Raw genomic sequence first — 26,259 nt, forward strand, 5'->3', positions numbered from 1 at the left:
ATACCATTCTGTTTTCCTTTTTCTTCTTTTCCCTTTCTTAAGTAAAAGAGGCCCTACTTACTGTCTTCTGCATGCACTGCAATATGAGAATGCTGCATCAATGCATCAGTTATACATATGGCTTCAAGGCAAGAGAAAATTAAAGATATTTATCAAAGCATTTTCATGTCATTGCCAGGTTGCCATGCTACCTGAAACAAGCTTTTGGTGGGTTTAAGCAAAATCTTGCAAGTATCACGTTCCTTTGTTTTCTGCATAGCTTGTCTTCTTGGGAAATAACTGTGCATTTATGGTGTTTTTAAATAATGGGGTTTTATCTTTCCTTCCACTGTTAGCATCGTGTTCATATAGAAAGGAATCTAAAGGGAATGTTATTGTTCAAAGCTTCTTTTCTCTCCAATATCTAACGTCAAGTGTCTCGGTGCTATACCACCAAGCAAGGCAGAAGCAATAGCTGGGCTTGCTCTGAATGAAGTGCTATGGAAGGAAATAAAAGGTACTGTGTCTGGCTTTAGAGCAAGATGCACAGCTAGATAAAACAGTGTATTTTCAGACATCAGCTGACAGATCTGAGGGTGCAAGTGGCAGAAGCAGCTGTAGAGACTTTCTTTTGTGCTCTATATGGAGCATAGAAGTATGCTGTAGCAGAGGGAGAGCAGGCACTCAAGGGACGAGTGTATTAAAGCCATGTTGTGGCCATCAGGCTGCATGCTTGACCCCCTGGCATTGTAGTAGAAAACTTTACATTGGATGTTACCATTTAGCAAAGGTCTGCAAGGAAAGCAGAATTCCTGCCTATACCATGTGTATGCCACATGGGGACTCGCTGTGCTTGGGCAGGTCAGGAGTGCTGTGTGAGAGGGGGTCCAATGGGCTACAGACAGTGTCAGGACCTTCTTAAACATGATGCTGTTCTTCTCCTGGACCAGCTTTTGAAACAAAGAGGTACCCTGGTTTCGGCAGCAGTGCTTTCTTTCCATTTTCGATATGATAGACTTGATGTTCGCTTCACTAACACCAATTTTCCTTACTCAGGTACTAACAGGCATAAATAGGTTTAATTTCTGTTTTATGTCAGCACAAAGGGCATGCTAGGCTTTGCGAAGGCATGGCAACAGAAGTTAAACAGACCTAGTCCAAAGAGCATCATTTTGATTAAAGCTACTCCTCTGAAAGTACAAACCAAGGAGTTTTCTTCCATGCTACGTTACTAAGGTGTGCAGGTAATGTTCGGGGATGGTGGGAGTAACCGGCCTTTTGCTACATGATTAGTGGAAATTGGAGGTGTGTATGGAATACCCAGTGGGAAAACTCAGGTAGCAGATATTCTGGAGGATGGACTGCAATGTGGAAATGGAAGCATATGGGCTCCAACCTTCCCTGGCAGTGCCTGCCCTGAGATGGAAATACCAACTCAGGTTATCTGCACTTAGAATTCACTAGGCCAGCATGGGTACAGCTTGCCATGTGGATTTATGATATCTGCTGTGCTAAAGCCATCTTATGTGTTCTTGAAATTCATCTGCTTATAGGTCTCAACTACATAAGCTGTTCTGTATGCAAATTAATTCTGCAGAGAACCAGAGATGTGCCTTTGCATCTGTAGCATACCGAGGACTCTGCTTAGTAGCACTCAAGATGCTATTATATGGAGCCAGATAGTCTAAATGAAAACATGGATATTTTGAAAGTGCCTTCTTTAAATATGCTTGTCATAAAACCAGGAAGTTGTAAGGACCTGTATATGGGGCTAAATCCCAAGTTCCCATCCGCTGGACATGCTGTATTGTTTCAGAAATGGCACTTGGAATGGTTTCTAAATCTCAGCTGGTAAACTTGTGTACCCTGGAACATCTCTAGTGTCTGAACTAGCATCGAAAAGTGTATTACTGAGCTTGGATTAACTGGCCAAATATGAGCAGCTGTCAAAGCAATTTCACAAATGGTGAACAATTCTGACAAGGATACAAAAGCTGGCTTGGAAGTGGGATACAGCCAGTATGAGCCTTTCCACATGGTTTGGATGCATCAGCAGTTTTGGAGGCTCATGGGCTACTCACAAGATATAGAGCTTTACCTTAGCCAGAGCAGACATTTTTAAGTCACAGTTATGAGCAAAAGACTGATTCTGATACCTTGTTTGGCTGGAAAGGGGAGGATTTTTAGTGCTTTTAGTACTTTTAAGTACAACAGTAAAAAGATGTAGAATGTGGGAGAAAGACAACTCGAAGAACCGTAGTGTAGTCCAAGGTTTGTGCTATCATAAATAGGCTGTTTCATATGTATTTGAATGAATAAGTACACATAGATAGAATGCAGATGAATCTACTAAAATTATACTAATCACAGAAGTGACAGTGTCTCTGCAAGAAAGAAAAATGACTTCATTCTGCCTGGAAAAGGACATGGATCTTCATTTTACAGTGTCGGGGTTTTGTTTGTTTGGGGTTTTTGTTTGGTTGGGTTTTGGGTTTGGTGGTTTGGGGTTTTTTTACGAACTAAGAAAGGTGAAAAATAGAAATAGGAAGAATTAGAAATGGTGGCAGTGGAATATGGGGCTGTTTTGCAGCTTCTGTAAGTATCTTCCAGTGTCTGAAGGGGGCTACAAGGATGCTGGAGAGGGACTCTTCATCAGGGACTGTAGCGATAGGACAAGGGGTGATGGGTTCAAACTGAAACAGGGGAAGTTCAGGTTAGATCTAAGGCAGAAGCTCTTCCCTGTGAGGGTGCTGAGGCGCTGGCACAGGGTGCCCAGAGAAGCCGTGGCTGCCCCATCCCTGGCAGTGTTCAAGGCCAGGTTGGACACAGGGGCTTGGAGCAACCTGGTCTGGTGGAAGGTGTCCTGCCCATGGCAGAAGGTTGGGAATGGATGAGCTTTAAGGTCCTTTCCAACCCAAACCAGTCTGGGAATTTGTGATCTTAAAACTGTGAAACCTGAGTGAAAATGTGCTGTTTTAGTCATATAGTCACCACAGTCCAACCTCTGCTTGGAACTAAACACATGCTTCAGGGCTTCTGCTGAGAAAGGTCTGCTCCTTGAAGCAGATGCAGTCAGACCTCGAGCTGTTTCACTTACAGAGTCTGGGATGCTGAAGGATTTTGCCCAGAGCAGAGTGGCTGGAGTGTGCTTTCATGCTGTGATGAATACGTTGAGTTTTAATAACAATTATTATACTTCATAGGCTCGTTGGCTATGTCAATATTGCACTCACTGCTGTTGCTGAAACTTGTGATAGTGATAAATTCAGAGAGCATGACACCCAAGTATACGTAGCTGGACTTCACCATTTTCTTCTATTTCACTTTGCTTTTGCTTCAGGAAGAAAATACAGGTTTTATTTCCTCTGTCTCTTAGACATGTGCCTGGTTTAGAGCATTTCCCATTTAGCTTAGCAGTTGTATCCATCACAGGTTATGTGTGTTAGAGAAAACCAAACTAGGGCATGATTCCAGCTCACGAAAGCTGCATTCAATTCCTGCTTTGACTAGATGATTCAATGAGGTCCCTTCCAGCCTGAATTATTCTCTGGTTCACTGATGTCAGTCCAAAATCAATATAGATGCTTTAAGGTCATTAATTTACATATGATGAGGATCTGATCTTTTGCCAGAGACAGCTTTAACAGTGCTTAGCATGTCATCAAAGATGAACATTTTAATTGGAGAATCTATTCCTTGATTTCAATCATGGAATGCATTGCTAGTGACATAACATGGGTGCTATAAAATCCATTTTACCTTTCTAAGATCATACAGTTTTTCTGTCTAAGTGCTCTAAAGTCATAATTGTCTTTAGAGATCCCAGAAGACCCAGCAGTAGCAGAAGAATACTACAATGAAGAGTTTGAATCCTGTTCAGAAAGCAGCGAAGAGGAGGAGGATGTGGAAACGTTACAGACTGTCTCTAAGCCAAATCACCAGGTATATGTGACCTTTGGGAAAACAGTGTACACTGGATGCTCATTTTCCATGGGAAAATTAAGCTCCTTCCAAGATTTTGTCCTCCTGATGTTACTGAAATTGGCTTGTGTGAGGTATGTGTGTTTGTATCAATACCATGAATTAGTTATATGTGTATGCATATGCCATTCTTTTGAGACATTAATGAGAAGGATTCTTGCATTCCCTCAGGACTAAGGATAACACTCCCACGAATGCCTTAGGGTGGATTGTTAGTAAACTTCCTTGTGACCGTAAAGCACTCAGAGTGGGGTTCTGTCATGTGTTACCTATGGGTAAATCAAGTTAAAACTGGAAGTATATTTCAAGTGTAAGCTCTAAGTTCCATCTCTACTTCCTGCGCAACCTCTAGTTGCCACTTCTTCCTGCTGATATTAGGCTTATTTTTGCGGACAGTGAGCTGCAAGACTTGACCAGTGGACCTGTAAACTTTCCCAAGGATCTCAGAAAGTGCCAGTGAAGAGAAAACTTACTGAAAGGCTTAAAGTAGCTTTATCAGGTGAGGCTGCCACATGAAAGCCTTGGGGACTGGAGTCTGAAGGAGGTTCAAGATGATTGGAAACGGCACCTAATTTAGATCTGATCAGGATGAGCTGAGCTGCATCTTGTCTCCAATGATCAAGTCTCAGTGAAATCAGTGAACTTAAATGCCCAAGTAATTTCTGCAAGTTGATCTTTGTAAGGCGTTCAGGAAGAATATAATATCCCTTGCACTGATTTTTGAACATTTTGGACTAATAGCTTCTTTAAATGTAGTTCTTAAGGTAAAAATAAAATATTTGTGTGAGGAATCAGAACCTCTACCACAGCAGCAGGGGGTCCTGAAATTGTCTCAGCAGTTAAACTTGAATCATAGAACCACAGAATGGTTTCAGTTGGAAAAGAGCTTAAGATCACCCAGTTCCAAGCCCCTGCCACAGGCAGGGACACCTTCCACCAGACCAGGTTGCTCCAATCCCCTGTGTCCAACCTGGCCTTGAGCACTGCCAGGGATGGGGCAGCCACAGCTTCTCTGGGCACCCTGTGCCAGCGCCTCAGCACCCTCACAGGGAAGAGCTTCTGCCTTAGATCTAACCTGAACTTCCCCTGTTTCAGTTTGAACCCATCACCCCTTGTCCTATCGCTACAGTCCCTGATGAAGAGTCCCTCTCCAGCATCCTTGTAGCCCCCTTCAGACACTGGAAGCTGCTCTGAGGTCTCCACGCAGCTTCTCTTCTCCAGGCTGAACAGCCCCAATGTTCTCAGCCTGTCTCCATACAGGAGGTGCTCCAGCCCCTGAGCATCCTCGTGGCCTCCTCTGGACTTGCTCCAACAGCTCCATGTCCTTCTTATGTTGAGGACACCAGAACTGCACACAGTGCTGCAAGTGGGGTCTCAGGAGAGCAGAGCAGAGGGGCAGGATCAGCTCCCTTGACCTGCTGCTCACGCTGCTTTTGATGCAGCCCAGCACACGGGGGGTTTGTGGGCTCAAGCAGGCACTGAAGCCGCTCATGTTCAGTTTCTCTTTGACCAAAAGTTTACTCAATTTACCCTTTGGGGAGGGAATTGTTCCTCATCTCCATCTAAACCTCCCCTGGCGCAGCTTGAGGCCCTTACCTCTTGTCCTGCCGCTTGTTAATTTGGGAGACCAGATTGGATGTCAGATCATTCCCAAGCCCGGTGTTTTTAGGAGAAGAAAACAGGAAGAAGTCCTGAGCAGTGTAGTCTCTTTGTAGTTGAGTGTTGACATTCATTGGTGTAAGCAATAACCTTTATGTTCATGGGATACTTCTATAGTGTTTAAGTTTGTGCTTGCACTAATCCTAGTCCTTATTTAATTTTCCCACAGGACAGTGATATTGAGGCAATGGTCAAGTATCTGGAGAGTGTCCTGAACAGTAGCTCATTGGGTAAGATGGTATCTCCTCTTTAAATGTAAGTTATTAGCAGTCTGTATTCATTATATTTCAATTATTTCCATTTTGCAGGAAAACACCTAAAAAAATGTGACCTTGAAAATCACTTCTTCCTTAAACTACTGCAGAGAATATAAATATGCCAAAAGAAAAGGCATACACAGTTAAGTGCTTATGATGAATATAATAGAGCCATAAAGCATGATGGCCAGAGGTGCAGAATGCTTTTGATAACTTGGCTTCTGCCATATTCCCTCCAGAGGAAAATATTGAAGGATACAAAAGTTATTTTATAGTTTCTGGTACTGATAATAATAATAATATAAAATCAATTAAAATATTAAAACAAAAATTAAAGTGATGATCCCAGTTTGGATAATATTTATTTCAGTTTACAGGATCTCATTCCAGGCACAGAAAAAGCACTGGGAATTCAAGACTGCAGTTGAATCCTAAAATCTCCTACAAATTCTGTCTATAAATATAGAGTTTGAAAGCCTGGTTTCTCACTAAAAGAAACAAAAGAACATCTAAAAAGAAAACTCCTGTGAAAGAAGGCTATTTACTGAGGGTGGTGAAGTCACTGTCCTTGAAGACCATAGGATTAAGCTGTGCCAGCAGGAGCCTGTATGTAGGTTGCTCTAAAGCCCAGCAGAGTTCCCAAAGGACCCCAAAGGCTCCCAGGGGAGCTGCAGTCTTGTTTAGCTGCTCCATTTACACTTGTTCAGCTGAGATAAACCTGTATTATCTGCCATTACAATATGGGCTCTGAAACTAGAATATAGAGAAGCCTGGGAAGTCCTCCTTGTAGAGGTTCCTCCAGTGCCAAGCTCTGATACACCCTGCTTGTAAGAAGCATGGGCTGACAGGAAGAGAAAACCCAAGAAGAAAAGGGATGAAAGGGAGTAGTCAAAGCTGTGGCCATCATAGTTTTGGAGCCACTGGTCAGTTTTTGAAGAAGCAGAGTGTCTTGCTCTCTGTTGATGGATGGGCAGGCAAACTGCTTGAATCTGGGTGCCAAATATGTTATTAATCAAGGGTCTGCTTCTAAGAAAATACCTCCAGTACAGAAGTTGGTGTGGGATATGAATCACCCCAGGAAGAAATCTTGAGGTTTGTTGTAGCAACAGTGGGTAAAGCTCTTAGAAGTTTTTACTTAAGAACTCATTTGTTTTAATTACTAACCCCACTTCTGCATCATCCTCCCATCGGTAGTCCTTGCAGCTGCCTCATACCCAGAAAATACTGTTTAAATGGGGAGGAAAATATATACCAGTTTTCTTTTAGAGAATAAAGTTTTTTTGGCATACTGCAATTCTAAAGAGGAGACAAAGTACAAATTATTAACAAGAAGGATGTCTTTAATAATGAAACATCAGAGAGAAGGAGATATTGTAGCAAGAAATAAATTGAACCCACTAAGCAGAATGAGTATCTTGAGCTCTCACTACATGGTATATCCTGTAATAATAGTAATACCAGAATTAGCTGAAGCCTGTGGTTAAATGTATTCTCTCTTAAGAGAATACAAATATTGTATTTTTCCTAGACCACTGGTGCTCAGGGCATCCATTTTTTATTGCTTCTAAAGCCCCAGAGCTCCACAGCTGGCCCTTAGCTCCATACCAACTCAAAGAGCAGCTTGCTACCCAGTAAGTCACAGGCATTGCTTTGCACAGCACTTGGGGTTTCTTCAGGGCCACCCTTTGATTTCCCAACAAAACTTCTTTATCAGCCAGCTCATGCTCATTCTTCTCCTGTGCTCATTCTTCTCCTTTTCTTTGGCTTACTCAGTTCTTCCCTTCCCTTTTGCATACTCCATGAATTTCTTTATAATTAGAAAAAGAGATCCTACTTTAGCTTTCGTTTTAAAGTAATAATCAAGCTAAAGGAGAGACTTGCCTCTTAGGAAGAAGGTTATTGCTCGTCTAACTAAGTGCAGGAACAATGGAGGAAAACTTGTATTGTCTAAGCAAGTTTCATTTTGTTGACTATTTACCTGTCCCAGCTCTTCCTTGAGTGCCTCTGCTTTCTGTTGTAATGTAATTCCATCTATGCTACAGAGAAGGAAAATTGTTGTTCCAGTTCTGGCGCCTTTAAGCTATAAATCTACTTGTCCCTCAGAAAGGAGTTTCCCTTAACACGCATTTGATAATCTAATCCATCTTTAATTAATGTGGCACTACCTTGTGAGAAACCAGAATAGTCGTCCTCCTTCTGACTGCCCTTGACTCTGCAATAGAGCTCAGGGGATGAAGGTGAATAAGGTTATTTGTGCATTGATTTGTAGGCTCGGGGACTGTCACCAGAGTGTCTCCAGTGGTGCCCCAGGGATCCAGAGCTCTCAACAGCACTATGGCTGAGACCAAACTGAAACGCATGAGGGAGTAAGTAACACATTTATGTGTTCCCAATATTCAGACACAGAGGATTGATTTGAAAAAATACAGACCATAGCAAAGAAAACCATGTGTTGTTTCCTCACCCATCAACAAAAAGAAGTGGAAGGTATGGTATTCTTTATAGACTGGATGCCTACTTGCCTCGAGGGAGGATGAAGGTTGACTGTCACTTCTGATTCTTTCATAGTAATCTGCACAATCACTGTCATCCTTCCAGGATCCAGTCTGCCTTCACTGCTGTCAGTGTCATCTGGAACATTCCTTTATCAGCTCAACACATGCCCACAAATCACTTGCAGATAGCCATGTACCCACCATGTTTGCTCTTTCACCCACACTTCATTCTCGCCTGGAACAAAAGACTTTTGTTTCCCGTGATGCTATGATGATTTAAAGCAAACATGATTGTTGCTGTCGATTGGGATTTTCAGATAACAGAGAGTAATTACATGTGCAGCTCCCTTTGAAACTCATTGTTTAATTGCTTTCAGCATCACTGAAACCCCAGCTTTGTTAATAAATATTTCAATGTCTTGATAAAACAAAGATCTGTGCTTCCTTTCCAGAATGTACTGGTTACTGCACTGTGAGCTTTTATCTTGATTCAGTAATTTATGGCCTTCCAAGATTTATTGCTCCCTAATTTAGGTACTGATCTGGCAATCGTAATGCTCTCCATTATTTATGAACCCAATTTTTCTTTGCAGGGTTGCAACATTCAACTGATCTCAGATTGTACAGTCTTTAAAAAGGGCAGTTTTCTCTGCTGCGGGCAGACAGTGCCAAGAATATGGTGAACGTCATCAGAATACAAATAAGTTCAAACAATTAATACCAGTAGTTCTTGAAGTGAGTCCTCTAAAGAAAATGAATGCAACCACAACAGTGTTGATGCTGATCACAAATGACAGTGCCAGATGCACCGAGTTTTCAAGGGAAATGCCCATCAGATTTACGCTAGATAGAAGTTGTTCTGTTTCATGCTATTTCAGGATGCAACACCTCCTAGGGTTACACTTTGTAGCTCAGCCTTTATGGTGCAACCAGTCAGCAGGTGTCTCAGCCTGCCACTCTGATTGCTTTCCATTCCCTTTTCTTGCAAAGTACTTATAAAAATCAATAAATGCATCATGTTGTGCCAACTAGTTGCAAGGTGGGATTGTTTAGTCAAAATGCCCACTAATCTTACAGCCTTCGTCTTGTGTTCTCATGGTTACAGGATAAACCTTACCTGTTAGAACTTCATGGTCACTGTGTTTAGGGATGAGGTATGATGTTGGAAACAAAAGAAGAGCGGGCAATGAGGAAGTGCAGTGAAATCTGTTTAGGTGGCAAGTAACTGTAGAAAGAGGAGTATGAAGGCTTGGGATTTGCATCATTTTCAGATGCTAACAGCAATAGATTCTGATAAGGGAGACTCTTCCATGTCATGAATTACTCAGAAAGTAAGCGTTGTGCCTAACTATTACAAATAAAGTTATTGAAAGAAACTCTTACTAGCTCTGATAAAATGGTAGATTCATGTGAAATAACACAGGGCTGAACAGAAAAAGGGGCCTTTTAGTCAATTCTAATTGACATGTGAGTGGTGTGGGCTTGCAAACCACTGCAGCAGAACAGTCACTTGACAAGATGTGACGCGGTCATTGCTTGAGTTATCACAGTGCTGCACTGAAGGCGTTCTTTGACAGTAGAAACACTTGCTCTTTATCAGAGTGCCAATATAGGTGGCTTTTACTGTTTTATTATGTAGGACTTTATACTGATACTCATGTGAGAGGAAAGCTGTGCTGAAAGTCCTTGCAAGAATGTAGAAGGAAGCCACTGATGTTCTTGAATACAGTAGATAGAAGTCCTTGATTTCCTATTTTAAGTAAAAAAATAGCTCAGGGCTCAATTTAGAGGCAGACTGGTAGTGTTTAAGATTCAGTCGCTAGCTTTTTTCACTGCAATGCCTGAATATTTTCCTTGACATCCTCTTTCCAATTACCGTTGCGCTCTGTTCCAGCATTTGGAATTGCTGTCCTGTCAGTAGGAATCATGATAAAATCACCTACTCCTGTGGCAACAATTTCTTGTTCATTATATTTAGTAATGTATTCATTATAAAGTTTACAGCAGCAGAGATTTAGCTTTACCTTTCAAGTGGAGTGCATTCTCCCTGCAAAGATTTCTACTTCAGTGCTAAGGATTTTGATATGCAGTGTTGATAGGAAATCCCCATTTCTTGAGCTAGCTCCCACAAAGATTATCTTGAGCTTTTTGTCATTATTCTCCTTCCCAGCCCTGCATGTTAACAGTGAGAAGTCAAGCAAATATAGGAATCAGAGTTGTGTGACTCATATTCTTTGTACTGGGCTTTTAGACTGAGGAATCACATTAGAGGCAGGAAACAGGAGTTGCCATTGCTTGGTATTTTCTGTCTTGCCCACCATTTCATTCTCATGGTGGTTCCCATCCTTGATGGTACTGGGTACCTTGGTGCATGCCTCAGTCTCAGAAGCCAGTATCCAGAGCCAAATCTTCACCAGGGTATCCATGAGGAAAAACTAATGACAGTTGCACAGATGCTCCCCTAAAGAGACTTTCCAACTCTTTCCATAGTCTCTTTCTGAGACCATGCATCTCGTAAGAGAACCACTCCGTTCTTCAGAAACAACTCCTCCAGCCAAAGCATTTTTTGACCTGTTATTGTTAGAACACTTACTCCTTCTTCTTTCACTGAGGTCCATACAGCTTGTCCAAGTCTTCTTACGAGATGTCCAAAGCTTTGGCAGTAGTCATTGCCTGAAAGATTGGCTTTGTCCCTAAGGAAAGCCCTTCCAAGAGTCATTGTAGCAAAAGCCTTTTGATGCATATTGACATCTCAAGTCTGTGCAAGGCTGCATGATCTAAAATGGAAAAGCAAAGGTGAGAAGTAAGACAAGTGTCTATAGAAACCTGTGGACAAGAAGAAGCCTTACTAGGGGTTTTAATGCAGTTGGCTGTATCCACAATTGCGCCTTCTTAGACTGTGAAGTATTTGTGTCCAGGGAGTGAAGGCTTCCCCTCGAAGCTTCTTCATCCCTGTAAGTCAAAATTCATTTCCTGGGCTTTGTAAAATCAGGATTTGTGTTTTGCAGGCTGATTTTTGAGTATTGGAATAGGTCTGGAATGGAATGTATGTCTTGTTTTTTCTTTTCTGAAAATACAATGTAGAAAATCAAGAGAAAAACACCACATAAGTACAGACCATTCTGTGCTCCTTTATGGAGATGTCCATGAATAAATACAATGAGTCCTAGTCCTTTTAATAGCAGCGTACTTTAATATGCAGTTTAGAATTCAATGAAATGTATGCCAGTAAAAGGAAAAGGCTTTTATGCCCCAAATTTTTAAGTACATTAAAATCCTTTAGCACAGCAGTAAGCACCTTTTAGTCAGTTCCTGAAGTCTTACACACAGCAGCATACCACGATCAGGCAGAAGATTTCATCATCGCCTGCTGAGTGTAAGTAAAGCCATCTTTCAGAAGGCATGGAGAAAAGGCATTTGGTGGTATTTTTATTCTGTTCCTGTGAATGCTCATAACACTATTGCTTCAGACTCATGAGCAGTATGCAGATGTGCCGCTTGTTCTTGTGACGCTGGCATCAAATGCAGCCTTCATCTTTAAAGTTCAGAAAGAAAGGTCATACTGAAGTCATCGATTAGGCTCTGGTATTCTTGTCATTGATTAGGCTCTGGTATTCTTTTAGATAAGTAGTCCTAAAAACCCTGAATTTTAAAAGATGCTCATTTCTGTACATTTTTTAACTACCACAGTGAAGAAGTGGATTTAGTTTTTTATTAAATGACGGGTAGACAGTCCTAGGAATTCCACTAGGAATGTTGAACTTGGCTTTATGTGACCAAGCTGGGAACTCAGTCCTGGCTCCTGTCAGGGAGAAGTGAATGCTGCTGGCTTGTGAATTGTTATTGTCTCAAAGCAACAACTGAGAAAGCAGGAATGGGTGAAGCTTGGGCTCTTCCTACCTAAGTAGAAATGAAGGTGAGTGAGGCAAAGTCTATTGCCCTACTGTTCTTCTACTGTTCATAGAATAGTAGGAGTCCTTTGCAGCAGAAGCCGTAGGTCCCCCCCGACTGGAAAAGGTTGCCCAGAGAAGCTGTGGCTGCCCCATCCCTGGCAGACCATTCTATGATTCTAACTATCAGGGGGTTGGAACTAGATGAGCTTTAATCATAAAAGCATAGAATGGTTTGGGGTGGAAAGGAGCTTAAGATCATCCAGTTCCAACCCCCTGCCACAGGGAGGGACACCTCACACTAGACCAGGTTGCTCCAAGCCCCTGTGTCCAACCTGGCCTTGAACACTGCCAGGGATGGGGCAGCCACAGCTTCTCTGGGTACCCTGTGCCAGCACCTCAGCACCCTCACAGGGAAGAACTTCTTCCTTATATCCAACCTGAACTTCCCCTGTTTCAGTTTGAACCCATCACCCCTTGTCCTATTGCTACAGTCCCTGATGAAGAGTCCCTCTCCAGCATCCTTGTAGCCCCCTTCAGACACTGGAAGCTGCTCTGAGGTCTCCATGCAGCTTCTCCAGGCTGAACAGCCCCAATGTTTTCAGCCTGTCTCCATATGGGAGGTGCTCCAGGCCCTGAGCATCCTTGTGGCCTCCGCTGGACAGTTCCATGTCCTTATGTTGAGGACACCAGAACTGCACACAATACTCCAAGTGGGGTCTCACGAGAGCAGAGGAGAGGGGCAGGATCACCTCCCTCAACCTGCTGCTCTCACTGCTTTTGATGCAGCCCAGCACACGGGGGGTTTGTGGGCTCAAGCACACACTGAAGCGGCTCATGTTCAGTTTCTCATCAACCAACACCCCCAAGTCCTCCTCAGGCTGCTCTGAATCTCTTCTCTGCCCAGCCTGTAGCTGTGCCTGGGATTGCCCCGACCCAGGTGTAGGACCTTGCACTTGGCTTGGTTGAACTTCATGAGGTCCTTGAACTCTTATTGTATATAACTATTGACTTTTCAGAGATAGCTACTGTTATCCTCGCATGTCCACATTCAAGAAGCAGCCGTATATTGTGCTGCTCTTCAGACACATCTGTCTGAAACAAATGCATCGATAACCAAAGCAAAGGCCATCAGGTATGTTTTAAATGTGCCTTGTATTTTGCTTGATCTTGATGAGTGATGATGAATGAATTAAACTCATGCGTTTTCAAAGTTGTTTTTTGCATCCTGTGACACTGTTGGAAACCAAGATAGTGTTTAAATCGTATTAGCAAGGCTAGGTAATCTTAGGTTACGTGTAAAGTGACTGCAGCCTGGGGAAGTGCGTTACACATAACTCTTTGTGGGCACTAAACAGTGTCATTTTCACCTCCTGAATTGCTGTACATAAGCAAATTTGTTTTGTCTCTCATTTTTAGTATTGGCAGTAAATCTGTTAATATAGAAGACATTCAAATAGCAATATTCTGGTTCAATTTAAGTGATCGTGTTTTGTTGTGATTTTTTTTTTCCCTGTGGCAAAACCTTAAGAAAACTTAATAATTGCATTTTCTCTTAGGACAAACCCTATTCTAAATCTGTAGTAGCTGGAATATTCAAGTAGGAGCTCTAAATTCTCATTAACGCTTCTTCCAAGAGCAGATGTCAGCTTCAATTCCAATTTTATCAATTCATTTAGCTCAGAAAATGAGGTGCATGGAGAATATGAGTGTTGATATTTCTTCAGCTGCGCATCTGCAACTTTTAATAATAAGATCCTTCTCAGCTCATGGGAAAACATGTCCTAAATATGCTTTAGATTTTGCAGGTCTTTGAAGCAGGGCATCAGAGAGTTTTGTTTGCAATGAAATTAAGGTGCTTTAATTCAGAAATTATGAAGTAATTAAGGATGAATTATGAAAATGATCTTTGTGTCTTCAAGTAAAGAAATCTTCATTCCGCAGTAATATGATGGAAGTCAAAGCCCACTGAGGCTTGAAGGTGGAGGCAGGGGTTAATATTAGCAATTCAGGGCTTCCTTTACTAGCTTTTATGTAATAATGCTTTTCAATTCCCTGTTTTCCAAATCCCTTTTCTTAGTCTTTGCCATACTTTTCACATGGCAAAGACTGAGCAGCTGTCAGAACCAGAAAGGTGTCTCCCTGCCTTTAGAAGTAAGTCCCTAAACCATAAATGACGGACCTTAAAATGTGCTTCTCCTAGCACATCTCAAAGGGTCTGTAGAGAGCAACTTGGCAAGCTTTTCTGCAAATGCAGTTTGCACCCAGAGCCATCTCTTTCAAGTTTCAGAGAAGCTTTAATCATTCATAGGCAGTAATGCCAACACACCAAACAATGGGATGATAACATGAGAGGAAAGGGACCTTTTTGTGTTGGGATGGAGATAAACCTGTTTGTTTACTGGTCCATGAGATTCTGTAGCAGATACCTTAAGGTTTTCTGGTACAGTAAGAAAGCAATATTTTGTATGAGATCAAAGATATGTGATTTCCTGGTTCTTTGGCAGAGTCATTTCAGGAGATAAATGTAGCAATCTTTTTCACCAAGATTCATGTTACTACTGGTTAGCTGCAAAGTGGCACGGTTGTCCTGTGTTTTAAGGAGAAATATAAGGCTAATAAATTAATGGCTAGAAATAGCATGTTTGAGGACAAATCTGAGCTGGATGTATTGATGGGAATTATGAGTGATTATGCTGGACTCCATGGGGATACCCTTGAGCTAGGGAGAACAGAATGAAGTGACATCTGCTGAGATCATACTTCTGCACTTACTTTTATGCCCTGTGAGCCCTAATCGTGACAGATTTGCCTCCTACTCTACAATATAGTTGGTGTAGGATACAGGCAGCCTGGCTGCATCAAAAGGAGAAATAAATGCCCACTGGCATGGATAACCCATGTCCAGGAAGCTTCTTTTTTATCATTTACACCGAGGTAGCCATGAGTGATATCAGTATTTTGGATTTCCTGTGGTTGGCTGAGGAGCTGTGTGTTTGTTGCCTGCTATGGCAGAGATGAGGCGTTCTTGCTGATCAGAGAGATCACGGTGTAATTCTGGTGTGACTCGGGAGCTGCAGAGCCTCTCCTTGCTCCCAAGCATGAACCACACTGAGCTCTCTGAAGGCACTAGTGAAAACTTGGTGTTTGAGAGCAAAAAGTGCAGTTCCTTTGAGGGTGGACGGGGGAGAGGAGAATGGTTATAAATGATAGTCACTATTATGCTGAATGACATTTGATAACGAGAAGCTTGAAAACCCCCTTAGCTGCTGATTTGTGTCATAGTTATCCTTCAAGGCACGCAATGACAAACTGCTGAGAGATACTAACTTGGCTGCTAATGCCCATGGAGGAGCATCAGCTTAAGCATTAATCTTGTTTTGTGGCTTTTGTCAGTGTTGCATAAGGGTAGGTGTATTGTAATTGATCTCCAAACCAGAAAGGAAATGTTAATATGTAGCTCGTGGCAGAATAGTCAAAATAAAGACCCATGGGATAATAGAAAATCCTTTGTTCACCCAGGGGAAGATTTACAACTTCCTCAGCTGGTTGAGAACACAACATTATTATATTGTCAGGTTTTAGTAATTTTACACTGATGTGTAGGAAATCAACCACAAATCACCGAATAGCCTGATAAATCCATTTGGGCCCAGATCCACAATGTGAACATTTCTAGACACCCTGAGTATAAAATTGCAGTTCTCAAGGCTCCTATTCAGCTCCCCTCTAATGCTGACAGTGAGACAAAGCGGTAAGTGCCTATGATATTGCTGATACTCATGTTGCTTCTCGCATGCTCAGAAGCACCTTACCCTTGACAGAACCTATCTCATGCCCAAACTCTTGATCTCATGCCCAAACCCCATAGTTACCCACAAACCTGTTTGCCTCTATGCCCTCTGGGGCTTGTTCTGGTTCATTTTAGGTGTGGATTGTGTGCTGCACAGACACTGGCAGCAAGAGGCGTTATTTTTCAGACCACAGCTTCCATGGATGACAGTGTGGGGACTGGCAGTATCTGCTGTCCAGCTGATAGTAGGTTCGTGGGTTGCAGCATGCCTCCAGGCTATGGAGGTCCCCAGCCTGTACCTGCAGCACTGGGAATGCTGTCTGCAGACAGGAGTGAGGAAAGCTGGGCTCACCATTGAGTCGAAGTTTGCAGTGAGAAAGCACACTCTTTGGGCTCTCACTCACATGTGGTAACATGGATATCAGTCCCAAGGACTGCAGAACCCCAAGGATTGCTCATATTATTTTATCCAGGGACTGTTTCATGCAAATGATGTTTGCACATACCTTCAGCATTGTCCTTAGTCCTCAGTCTATCCAGAGTTATCCTTCATTATAGAATCGTAGAATAGTTAGGGTTGGAAAGGACCTGAAGATCATCCAGTTCTCTTGTGTCCCAACACATGCGCTTTTGTACAAATAAGAGTGAAGGTCAAGAAGAGCCCTTCATCCCTCAGTCTGACTGATACTGCTTTGGGAGGTATGGGTTTGAATTTCATTTCCCCCTAGGTTTCCAGCTCTCTGGGTGAATGCTCTAGCCACGGACCCTGGGATAAAAGGGGACAATGGTGTACCTATGTGGTCATGTTGAATTGCAGCATTGACAGCGGTGATTCCCAACTTCAGGAAAGCCAGACAGGTGTCAGATTTAGGATATGACTTTCTTTAGTTGTGGTGGGCCAATGCTGTGAGTCAACACTCTTCTGGGCTGCCTTCATTGAACAGGGAGCACAGGATTCAACCAGAGAGCTGTGAATTCCACTGCATGAATGAGATGCTGAAAATTAAGAAACACAGTGCTCAAATGCCAGCAATGAATGAATCCCTCCTTGTATCTAAGCCTCTGTAACACATTGGAACTAGAGAATGAACAATCCGTGATATGACATTAAGCACATTACTGTATATCATCCTGGGTAGGACCCTTGGTTAGTAGAGCCTGATGCCAGTCCTTTGATTTCAGCCTAGTGAAAAACAATTTAAGGCAGTGTAGGATGGGGATGTGGCCCAGAAGGTTTGTCGTGGGCATGAAATGCCAGGTGTCAGGTATCCCCTTTGCTCCTGTGGTCTTGGCTGAGAAAGAGATGATGGCTCATTTCTGGTGGAAAATACTGAGTTTGATGGTGAGTGAGCTATAAGATGGCATAAAGAGAGTAACTGCCGGTAAATCAGAAAACGTTGCCAAAAGAGAGTGTAAATGGGAGCCCTGTACTTGCTCACCCAGCACATTTGGTGGTAAGGCTTTAATCATTTCAAACCAGTAATGCAGGTGTCCCATATTCCATGTGAAACAGAAGTAAGTGTGAACAGGTCAGTGCAAAATCTGTAACTGTGCCTCTGTAGGACTTCTCATGGATGGACAAATATCCCTTAGCACAGGATCGGGGCCATAATGGGCAAACCTCACTTTCCAAAAAGCCACTTTCCCCCTCCCTTCATCAGGATGATAGATTCAAACCAGTAATGTCTATTTGACATTTACTGTCTTAGATACCACACTTGTGTCTCTGTGATAGGAGATGTGTGATGTGGTAGCAGCCTCGCATTAATGCAGCTCCCAAGTCCAAACAGAGCCTGATGTCTTCTTTTGTAAAAGCAGGTTCTAATTTTTGTTACCAACCCCTTAATTTTCCACCTATGAACACATTCCCCATAATTCTATTGTATCAGCTGTCATACAGATTAGCTGATTTGCATGCTCTGCCAAGCTTAACCGAGAAGATTAAAGTCTGCAGGTCACATTTATTAGCAGAAGCAATACTCCTGGGGGACGTTTGCTTCATTTTTCATCTTTAAGTAGACAGGACTGCCAAAAAATTAAACATCCTTGTCTAAGAGGGAGAGAGGAGTCAGTAAAAGCATTAGTGAAGTAGCAGTGATTTCAAAATCACTTCTTATGTATTGATTTTGAACCATTGCAGAGAAATACTGTGATATTTCTGGTAAAGTGTGAAGAAATATACATCATTTGCCAAGCAAATCCCTACTTAGCTTTCTGTGGTTATCTAATCCCTTGGTTTCCAGTGTCTGAGAATTAATCCCTTCCAACTAGTTTTCCCCAAAAAAGCACTGTTGGTAGGAGAAGAAGGGCAGTTTCTAATTACAGGAAGCAGGACTGAGTCAGGCCTGCACCTGCAGAGATTCCAGCTTGGATCTGTGGCTTCTGATCTTGGGTCTTCACTTCCTCTGCCCCAATTCCCAATCCACCTCTGTCAGGAGCCAGCAGGAGGGGTGATGTGTCGCCAGAGGGCTGGAATCATGGCTGGGAATGACGGAGCTGCCGAAAAGCAGAGGGCAAGACAGGATGTGAGGAGATGTTTCCTTCTTGTGAGATCAGAGCAGTCATGTGGGATACCCTTCAGGCACAAGTATGTTGTTGGATGTATTGTGCACTTTCACCAGCAGTAGGTCCTAATATATATAATGAGGGCTTTTCAGAAGTATCTATCTCACATGCTAATAAAGTGGTTCTGTATCACTGAGAAAACTGGGTGCTTTCATGTCAAATGCAGTTTGAGAAACAATGAAGTTAAATTCTTCACCATGGTTTTCTAAGGATGGAGGAATTGACAGGATGTGGAAGTTTCACTGGCTGCAGTCTGACTCTAGCAATGCTATTCCTCAACAGCAACAGGATGGCTAGAGATGAAAAAGCAGTTACTCCTTTAGTTGGATGGTGCTATGGGGTTAGAACAGTTTGCCTTGCCCTGGTGTTAGACAATAGCAGTGAGAAATCAGCACAATAAGCACAACTGCAGGCAACATGGGCCCAGGGCACCAGAGTGCTCCCCGCAAGCACTGCTCTTCAGGCAGGAGCACACTGCTCACACTGAAGATGTGCTCTGCTAAAAGCATTACCATAAAGCAAAGTGCTAAGGCGTCAAATGTTTTAACATGCTAGGGCCACAGTACTTGTAATGCTTGAGAAATACGTGAGAGCATTAGAATCTAAGATACCATTGGTTTATTTCAGCATTTATTGAAGAGGTCTTCATGCCATGATGGATTTCCTGAAAAAGGAGTGATTGTCCCACCTGAATACTCTTGAAATCCTAGCAAAATGCTGCTTACCACAACATTACCTACCCAGAATAAGACGTGTTTTAATGCAAATTGTAGATGTCCCTGCAAGGTGATCCCAAGTAGTCCAGCTCCTTTTCTAACTAAGTGAAGAGCATCATCACCCCTAAAATGAGCCAGTTGGACACTGTAAGACAATAAAATCTCAATTGCTCTAGCATGTAAAGGTGTAGTGAAGGAAAACAACACAAATCCTGGGTGTGTGCAGAGCGGGCAGATAGTTTCTGATATGCTGAGGGTAAATTACTTAATTTCATCAAAATATTATGAGCCCATCACTGAGTGGAAAATTTGGGGTGAACTGTGGCTTGTGAAATGTGAGTTTGAAGATGTTTGCGTTTAGAAGAAGTGCTGTTCATTGTCTTGCTGTTTGCAAATGGATCTTCTTTCTAAATCACCATTAAGATCCTGTGAGTGTATTCTCTGCCCCTGAATTACAGATCTGTCTTCTAATAAAAGGAGAGTGCTGCAGAAAGCAAGCGTCAGTCAGCTTCTGCTGAGCTTGTGCAATGGTTTCCTTGTTATTTGATAGAAGCTAAAATAAAACAATGGATCCTGAAATGTGTTTGTTCACATAAAATGCCACCAGTGTTACTCCTGGGGTTACTCCTTTTGGTTTTGAGGCAGCCTAGAGGCAATAATACACGTTTGTCTATGAGGCTTGCTGTAGATAAAACGGTGTGTCAGATTCATCATGAAAAGGAGTCTTGGTTTGTAATGATGGCGATGGCCATGACTTTACTATGGTCAGGCTTTCACTCCTGTTTCTTTCTATTACAAGCAATCATGAAGAAATTCCCCAGGAAACTCTAGTTTCTTGTACTGTCAGCCAAGCTAGGTGCATCAGTATATCATTTTAACCAAAGGTAGCTACAACAGGTAGAAGAAATCTGTACTAGCTATTGCTTGTATTAATATAGAGTATGAATTACCTTTTACTTGACCATTTTCTCATCTTTATGCCCAGATCTGCCGTTGGGAAGCTGGGAGCAGAGGTGTTTGAGGCCGTGTACAGCTATCTCAAGCAAGCGAGACAGCAGAACGCCAGTGAGGAGGAGATCAGGAGACACCTGGAGACCATGGTTTCTAGAGCAAGTGATTGCTTTGAAGTAGATCAGCTCCTCTACTTCGAGGAGCAGCTACAGGCTTCAGAATCACATCTTCAGCTGTAAAAGGTGTGTCAGTAACAGGGCTAGAAAAGGTAAGGGAGAGTGAAGGTGTCTTCTTCAGGTCAGCCAACAAGTATGGGGGGTATTTGGAGGAACCACTGAAGGTGACATAGTACGTAAGCATGTGGGTAAACTCCATTTGAGAATCCACACTGCAGTGAGATGTGCGTAATCATGGTAAAGAATACAGGGACAGGAAGAACAAGTGATTGCTTGTTACTATTCCTTGTTCAAAAGGACTGCATTTAATCTCTGTGACTTTCAAGTGAGCTGTGAAAATACGTTCATAAGTGTGTATTTATATACAGGAGTGCTCAGATAGACAGGTATGTGTATCCATAGAGGCAGAAGGATGTCTGGCCATCTACTGTTTGTGTGTGAATGTATAGAGGCAGAGGCCTGAGGCCTGAGCTATGTCTCACTATGTTAGATAGGAGTCCTTGCTGCAACTTCTGCGAGTTTTGGATCAAATTCATTGTACACAGATGGAACAATAAACTGATTATTTTTGGCTTGTACATGGATACTGGTAATGTTTTTTCTCATGTAATGCTTATCCTCCCTGCTGCATATGCATCACACTTTTGCTAATTTCAATTGCATATAATGCTCTGACTATATACCTGATGTTTTCCTTCTGCCTCTTCCTTCTTTATTCTGCATTCCGAGCTCCTTCATCCATCTGTGTAAAACACTAAAGGATAGCAGTGATACAGTCGACAAAGGAATCTCAAATGAATTTTTAAGCATTGAAGCATTATCACAATCCTTATGCTTCCTGCTTTTCTGCCCCTACTCTTAAAGGACTCGGGGACTGAATGAGATAAGTTAAAAGAAATTCATAATATGAATGTAAAAAATCATTGCTATTTGACCTGAGATCACTTAAAGCTAAAGGTACTGATATTTACAGCAAACTAAACAGTTCTTCTGATCCATCTTTGTGACACACTCTAAGAGACTCAGTGGGAAAGGTAAGTTGAGTCCCCTTAATCTATCTCAGCAGCAACACAAACTGAGGAAGCGAAGGACATGCCCAGCTACAAAACCTGTGGCACTATAGCTCTAGCTCAAAGAAACTCCTCATCCTTCTCACTGTTGTGTCTGTGTACCTGCTTCCAGGATTTTTGCACATGACTTCATGTAAGACCTTTTAAAACCTCGAGTGCTGAAGTCCAGAGTATGGGAGGAGCACTTGGATATTGGAGGTACTAAAACATTCACAAAGCAAACAATAAGTAACCAACAAATGGTGAGAATAATCTCAGGGGGGCATTATTAAATGTCTACATATTACGCTCAACAGGAAACTTTTCATCTTTCAACTGTAGTAAACACCCAGAGATAAATCCCATGGCTTAAACAGAAATCCTTACATTGCTGCTTCTTTTGAGGGTCACTTCAGAAAGGTGGCAGGTTACATTACATGCCTTAGTCTCTACTCTCATTTCCCAATAAATCTCTACCTTTTCTGTATCTCATCACTTCCAAACTACTCAGCAAATGGTTGGGTTTGAAATGGCATCATCCAGACCAGAACTGGCTCTATTTTAGAGTCAATAAGGTCTATCTCTTCCAGAACTTGAGAAAACCCAATGAATTTGTTACTTTCCTTTCCATGATCTTGGGGAGGATATGCATCAGGAGTTCCGTAGCTGGCTTTTGGTTTGTTTTCACTGGTGTTTAAAGGCCTCAGAGTATTCTCCTGCACTTATGCAGCTGCACAGTAAGTAGACTTCAATGGGGACTTCATGTGCCATAGTTTTCTGTTTCCCAACATATAAGAACCAAATATTATCATGTTAGTATTCTCTTGTACTGTTCTTGTTTTGTGCTACATTATCATAGACCTTGCACAAACACACATCTCCTTTCAGATCTTCTCTTTAGGTCATCACTGAAGCAAACACTGTGACAGAGAACAGCTTATACACCCTTGGGTAGAGAGGTTTGTGCCATAGTGCCAGATGCAGTGTCTCTGCTGAGCTTCAGGAAGATGCATTTGGTACAGAGGTAACAGCATTTATTGAGATGCCATGCTGATAATCTCTATGTCTGGTTATCAGATTAATTATTTTTTCTGCAATCAAGATTAGTATTAAAAAGCGTGAGTTCAGATCTGGTATAAGGTACATTTTAGTTTCCAGTTTTATTTTGCTTTCTGGGGGAAAAGGGTTTAAGATGAAAAAACCCATCTTAAATACTTGTCTTTTATGTAAGAAATGCATTTGATTTGTGAAAACAAAAACAAAATACAAGCAAGTTCATTTCCAGCAAAATCCCATTGCTGGTGGTCATTAGTAGAAACCTAAAAGGAGGGAGAAGGATTGTTATTATCATGGCTCTTCAGTAATAGAAAAGCAACAGAGCTGCTGGAAGTAAATGTGAGGCAATAAATGTAAAGCCATTAGGTTGCTGTGGATAGGGCTTTATAAAAGGTCCCATTTGACCTACATATTTGTACTAAAAGCATCAGAAGCATCAGGCAATCTTGCTGCTTTTCTATTGACCCTCCTAAAAATGCTACAAGCCGTATTACTTGATGCAGAGATATTGCAAACAAAGGAAGCAAGTTGAGTGAATGCTTTGAGGCCTTGAACCTGCTAGGAAGGTGCTTGAACTATGAAGGCAAAAAGAACATTTGAGTTTTTCCATGAGAAATTGAACTGTCAACATCTTGTCCACAACTTGATTAAGAGGCAGATCAATTTATCTGTCACAGCAAACAAAAAGTCCATCCTTAGAGGTGACTGGCCTGCCGGATAATCCTTAGAAGGCACCAGATTTCCCTCTCTATAAGGTGAATTAGAGGTTTCCAATATGTGAAAATCCTGCCAGCAGGAAAGGACCACCCTTCCTGCAGGACCTGGGTCTGTGGGTGCTGCCTTGGGACAACCACCTCTGAGGTGCCCTCAGGGCACAGCCAGAGCTCACTCTGGACCACTGATGGAGCATCCAGCAGATATGAAGGTGAAAGAAAGGTATAAAACAGCAAATTAGGTTTACAGATAATACTAAGAGTGACCTTTCAGTGCATTATAGGTGCAACCAGTGTTACGTGAAGGAATTTACTGGGCAAGAGAATAAAACCTCAAACAGGAGATTCATTTGGAGACACTAATGGCAGGCAAGTAAGCATACTAGATTTCATATTTTATTTGCAATAAGAACCTGAAAAGCCTTTAGTGTGTCTTCTTGAAAAACTGTGGTTTTTGGGAGAGAGAGGTACAGCAGAAAGTTCTCTGCAGATGACTATCCACGGTAAGTAGAAGTCTCATGAAAATACAGTCCCCAGCTGCTGATTTGGCTGATGGTCATTACTGCTCAGGAATATGACTGCTGTGATGATAACTCTACCCAGATGTCTGCTTATACATAAGAAGAGCTGGGAACAGCAAAGACAAATATGTATGGACTTGTCAGGGACAGGATGTGGGGAAGGGATGGAATAAGAAGAAAAGGGTTGTAGGTTCCTTCTTCTTGTACATTTCTCTCACAGACATAATCCCAGCATCCAGTCCTAGTTATTCTTGTCACTTCTTTATGTTTGAAGGAATGAAGGGAGAGTGAATGGTTTTCTGAAGGCCTCTGAAATACCTGGAATGAGAATAGGAGTGAAATCCTATCAGGAAATCATCACCTCAAGTCCAGTGGTCAGAGCAAGCACAGACATGCAAACGCTGCTGGTTCCATACAGCTATGGGTCCAGTTTGCTTTTATCTGGATTGTAATATGCCCATCGTGGCTGGCAAGGTTATTAGTGCTTACAGATACTTTGCCATGTTAGCTCTGCAGGCAGGTTTCAGTCTTAGGCTGCTCACAAATGGCTTGTTACAGGCACCTGGTTTTTAGTATTCTTACACTGTGTAGCCACAAAAACAAGACCTTTAGATGGCTGGTTTAAAAGCACAGCCCTTGGGTGAATATTTAGCCATACTGCTTGATGGTCCCCAGCCAAGGATTCCCAATGTTTTGCACAGAGACTATCTTCCCACAGGTCAAATGGGCTCTGTTTCGTTGTCATCTTCATTAATACTTGGCTACCTGCTACCAGAGTAAAAAGGCAGAAGTGTACAAACAAGAAATGATGCTTCCAAAGAAAAGTGGAAAATGGAAAGGGAGAACATTACTCCTTTCTACTAATTAACAGTCTTGTGTATGGATATGTTCTACCATTTAGTTCTACCATTTAGGATCCACAATCTGTCTTAGGGAGCCTGAGAATGTTATACCTCTCTATATGTATTTATAGACAGGAATGAGTTGTGAGTCTATCATGAACTGTCTGTATATCTCTGCATCCACACATGCACACGCAGACATATATACACATATAGATATGTATATATGCACAGCACATGACCAAACCTTCACGATACCTTTTCTCACTTGATTAACAAATATCCGCCAACTGTGAGGAAAGCAGTCCTTCAGGCAGGTAAACACACAGCTGAATGCACTTTGATGGGAAACCTCCCAAGTCAGCTGATGCTTCAGGCATTGTATAAAACAGCCCCAAGGCACTCCATGCTTCAGAGGTCTTGCAGTTGAAAGATCAAGCAGGAAGAGGTGTGGAAGATGGTTCAGAGAAGCAGGCTGAGCAACCTACAAGGTGAGTGCTCTTCTTGTTCCTCATCTTTTAGATTGGCTATAAGGAGGAAATTCTTTCCTGTTAGGGTGGTGAGGCACTGGAATAAATTGTCCAGGGAGGCTGTGAATGCTTCATCCCTGGCAGTGTTCAAGGCCAGGTTGGATGAGGCCTTGGGTGATATGGTTTAGAGTGAGGTGTCCCTGCCCATGGCAGGGGGGTTGGAGCTTGATGATCTTGAGGTCCTTTCCAACCCTAACTATTCTATGCTTCTATGTGCCGCTGTGTCAGGCAGTCAGTGTCTTGTGGGTACTGGGGGAAAGCAAGGTATGAAGAGCAATGGGATGGTTAGTGAGAAATGGAATGAGTTTTAATAGAGAAACCCATTATTTCCTGATTTATGACTCTGGCTGTGTAGGTGAGTGTGTGGGTGATGGACTATTGAAGAGGTGGTCAGGGCTGACTGAGTGCTATGAACAATGTAGGAATCTGGGAGTTGCTCTGCTCTCTCCATTGCTACCTACTTACCTCCCAAGGACTGTGCTATTGTATTATGGCATACGGATATTCTTTGGGGCTGTATTGTTTTGCTTCAGCATCTCTAATATGGATTCTATTTACTTTTTTCATATTGGGGCTTCCTTTTTCTGGCAGAGGCCCCTATATTGATCTGCATCTATGAAGGGTCAGCAGTGTGAGAGTAGTCTTAAATAATGCACTGGAGTTTGCTCCTTCTGCTTTCAGTGTGCTGCAATAAAATGCCCCTTGGAACTGCTGTGGAGCCTTAGCTTGAACTGCCTTTGCTGTCTTGTTTTGTCCTCTCTCCTCTCCACCTCCTCCAGGACAGGAAGGAAAACTCAAGATGCTCAGGGTTAGGAGGACAGATGCTGTTGTTTATTGTCCAGAGGCAATCTTTATAATCGAGAGAGGCTGCTTCTCTAGTTTTGTACGGCAATTTTGACTGTGAGCATTGTTTTCCTGATGCCTTTATGCATCTGACAAGCAGTGGCATACTCTTGCCATCCTATCTCTGCCAGTATGTTCTTTTCCCACCTCAAAATGAAGCTTGCTTGTTTTGAATGCTCTTTTGGCAGGAGCTTCACTCCTGATACTGACAGTGAATGCTCCTGACTTCCCAGAGGCCTGGTT

General features: G+C 42.4%; 1 protein-coding gene across 2 annotated transcripts in view; it reads left to right on the top strand.

Annotated features, from left to right (window-relative positions):
• The window catches only part of NEK11 (NIMA related kinase 11), a 69,254-nt gene extending 48,223 nt beyond the window's left edge, over positions 1–21,031 (top strand). For both annotated transcript variants that reach the window (XM_061374975.1, XM_061374976.1), the window contains exons 11-14: positions 3,797–3,921; positions 5,789–5,849; positions 8,146–8,242; positions 20,321–21,031. In XM_061374975.1, coding sequence (XP_061230959.1) covers positions 3,797–3,921; positions 5,789–5,849; positions 8,146–8,242; positions 20,321–20,525 — 488 coding nt within the window. In that variant the 3' untranslated portion in view covers positions 20,526–21,031. The remainder of the gene's footprint in view (positions 1–3,796; positions 3,922–5,788; positions 5,850–8,145; positions 8,243–20,320) is intronic.
• Positions 21,032–26,259: the final 5,228 nt, after the last annotated feature.

Source organism: Neopsephotus bourkii, unplaced genomic scaffold (assembly GCF_033783945.1).
Source record: "Neopsephotus bourkii isolate Nb327-2 ecotype Australia unplaced genomic scaffold, CSIRO-AGI_Nbou_v1 NB_1655, whole genome shotgun sequence".
NCBI lineage: Eukaryota > Metazoa > Chordata > Aves > Psittaciformes > Psittacidae > Neopsephotus > Neopsephotus bourkii.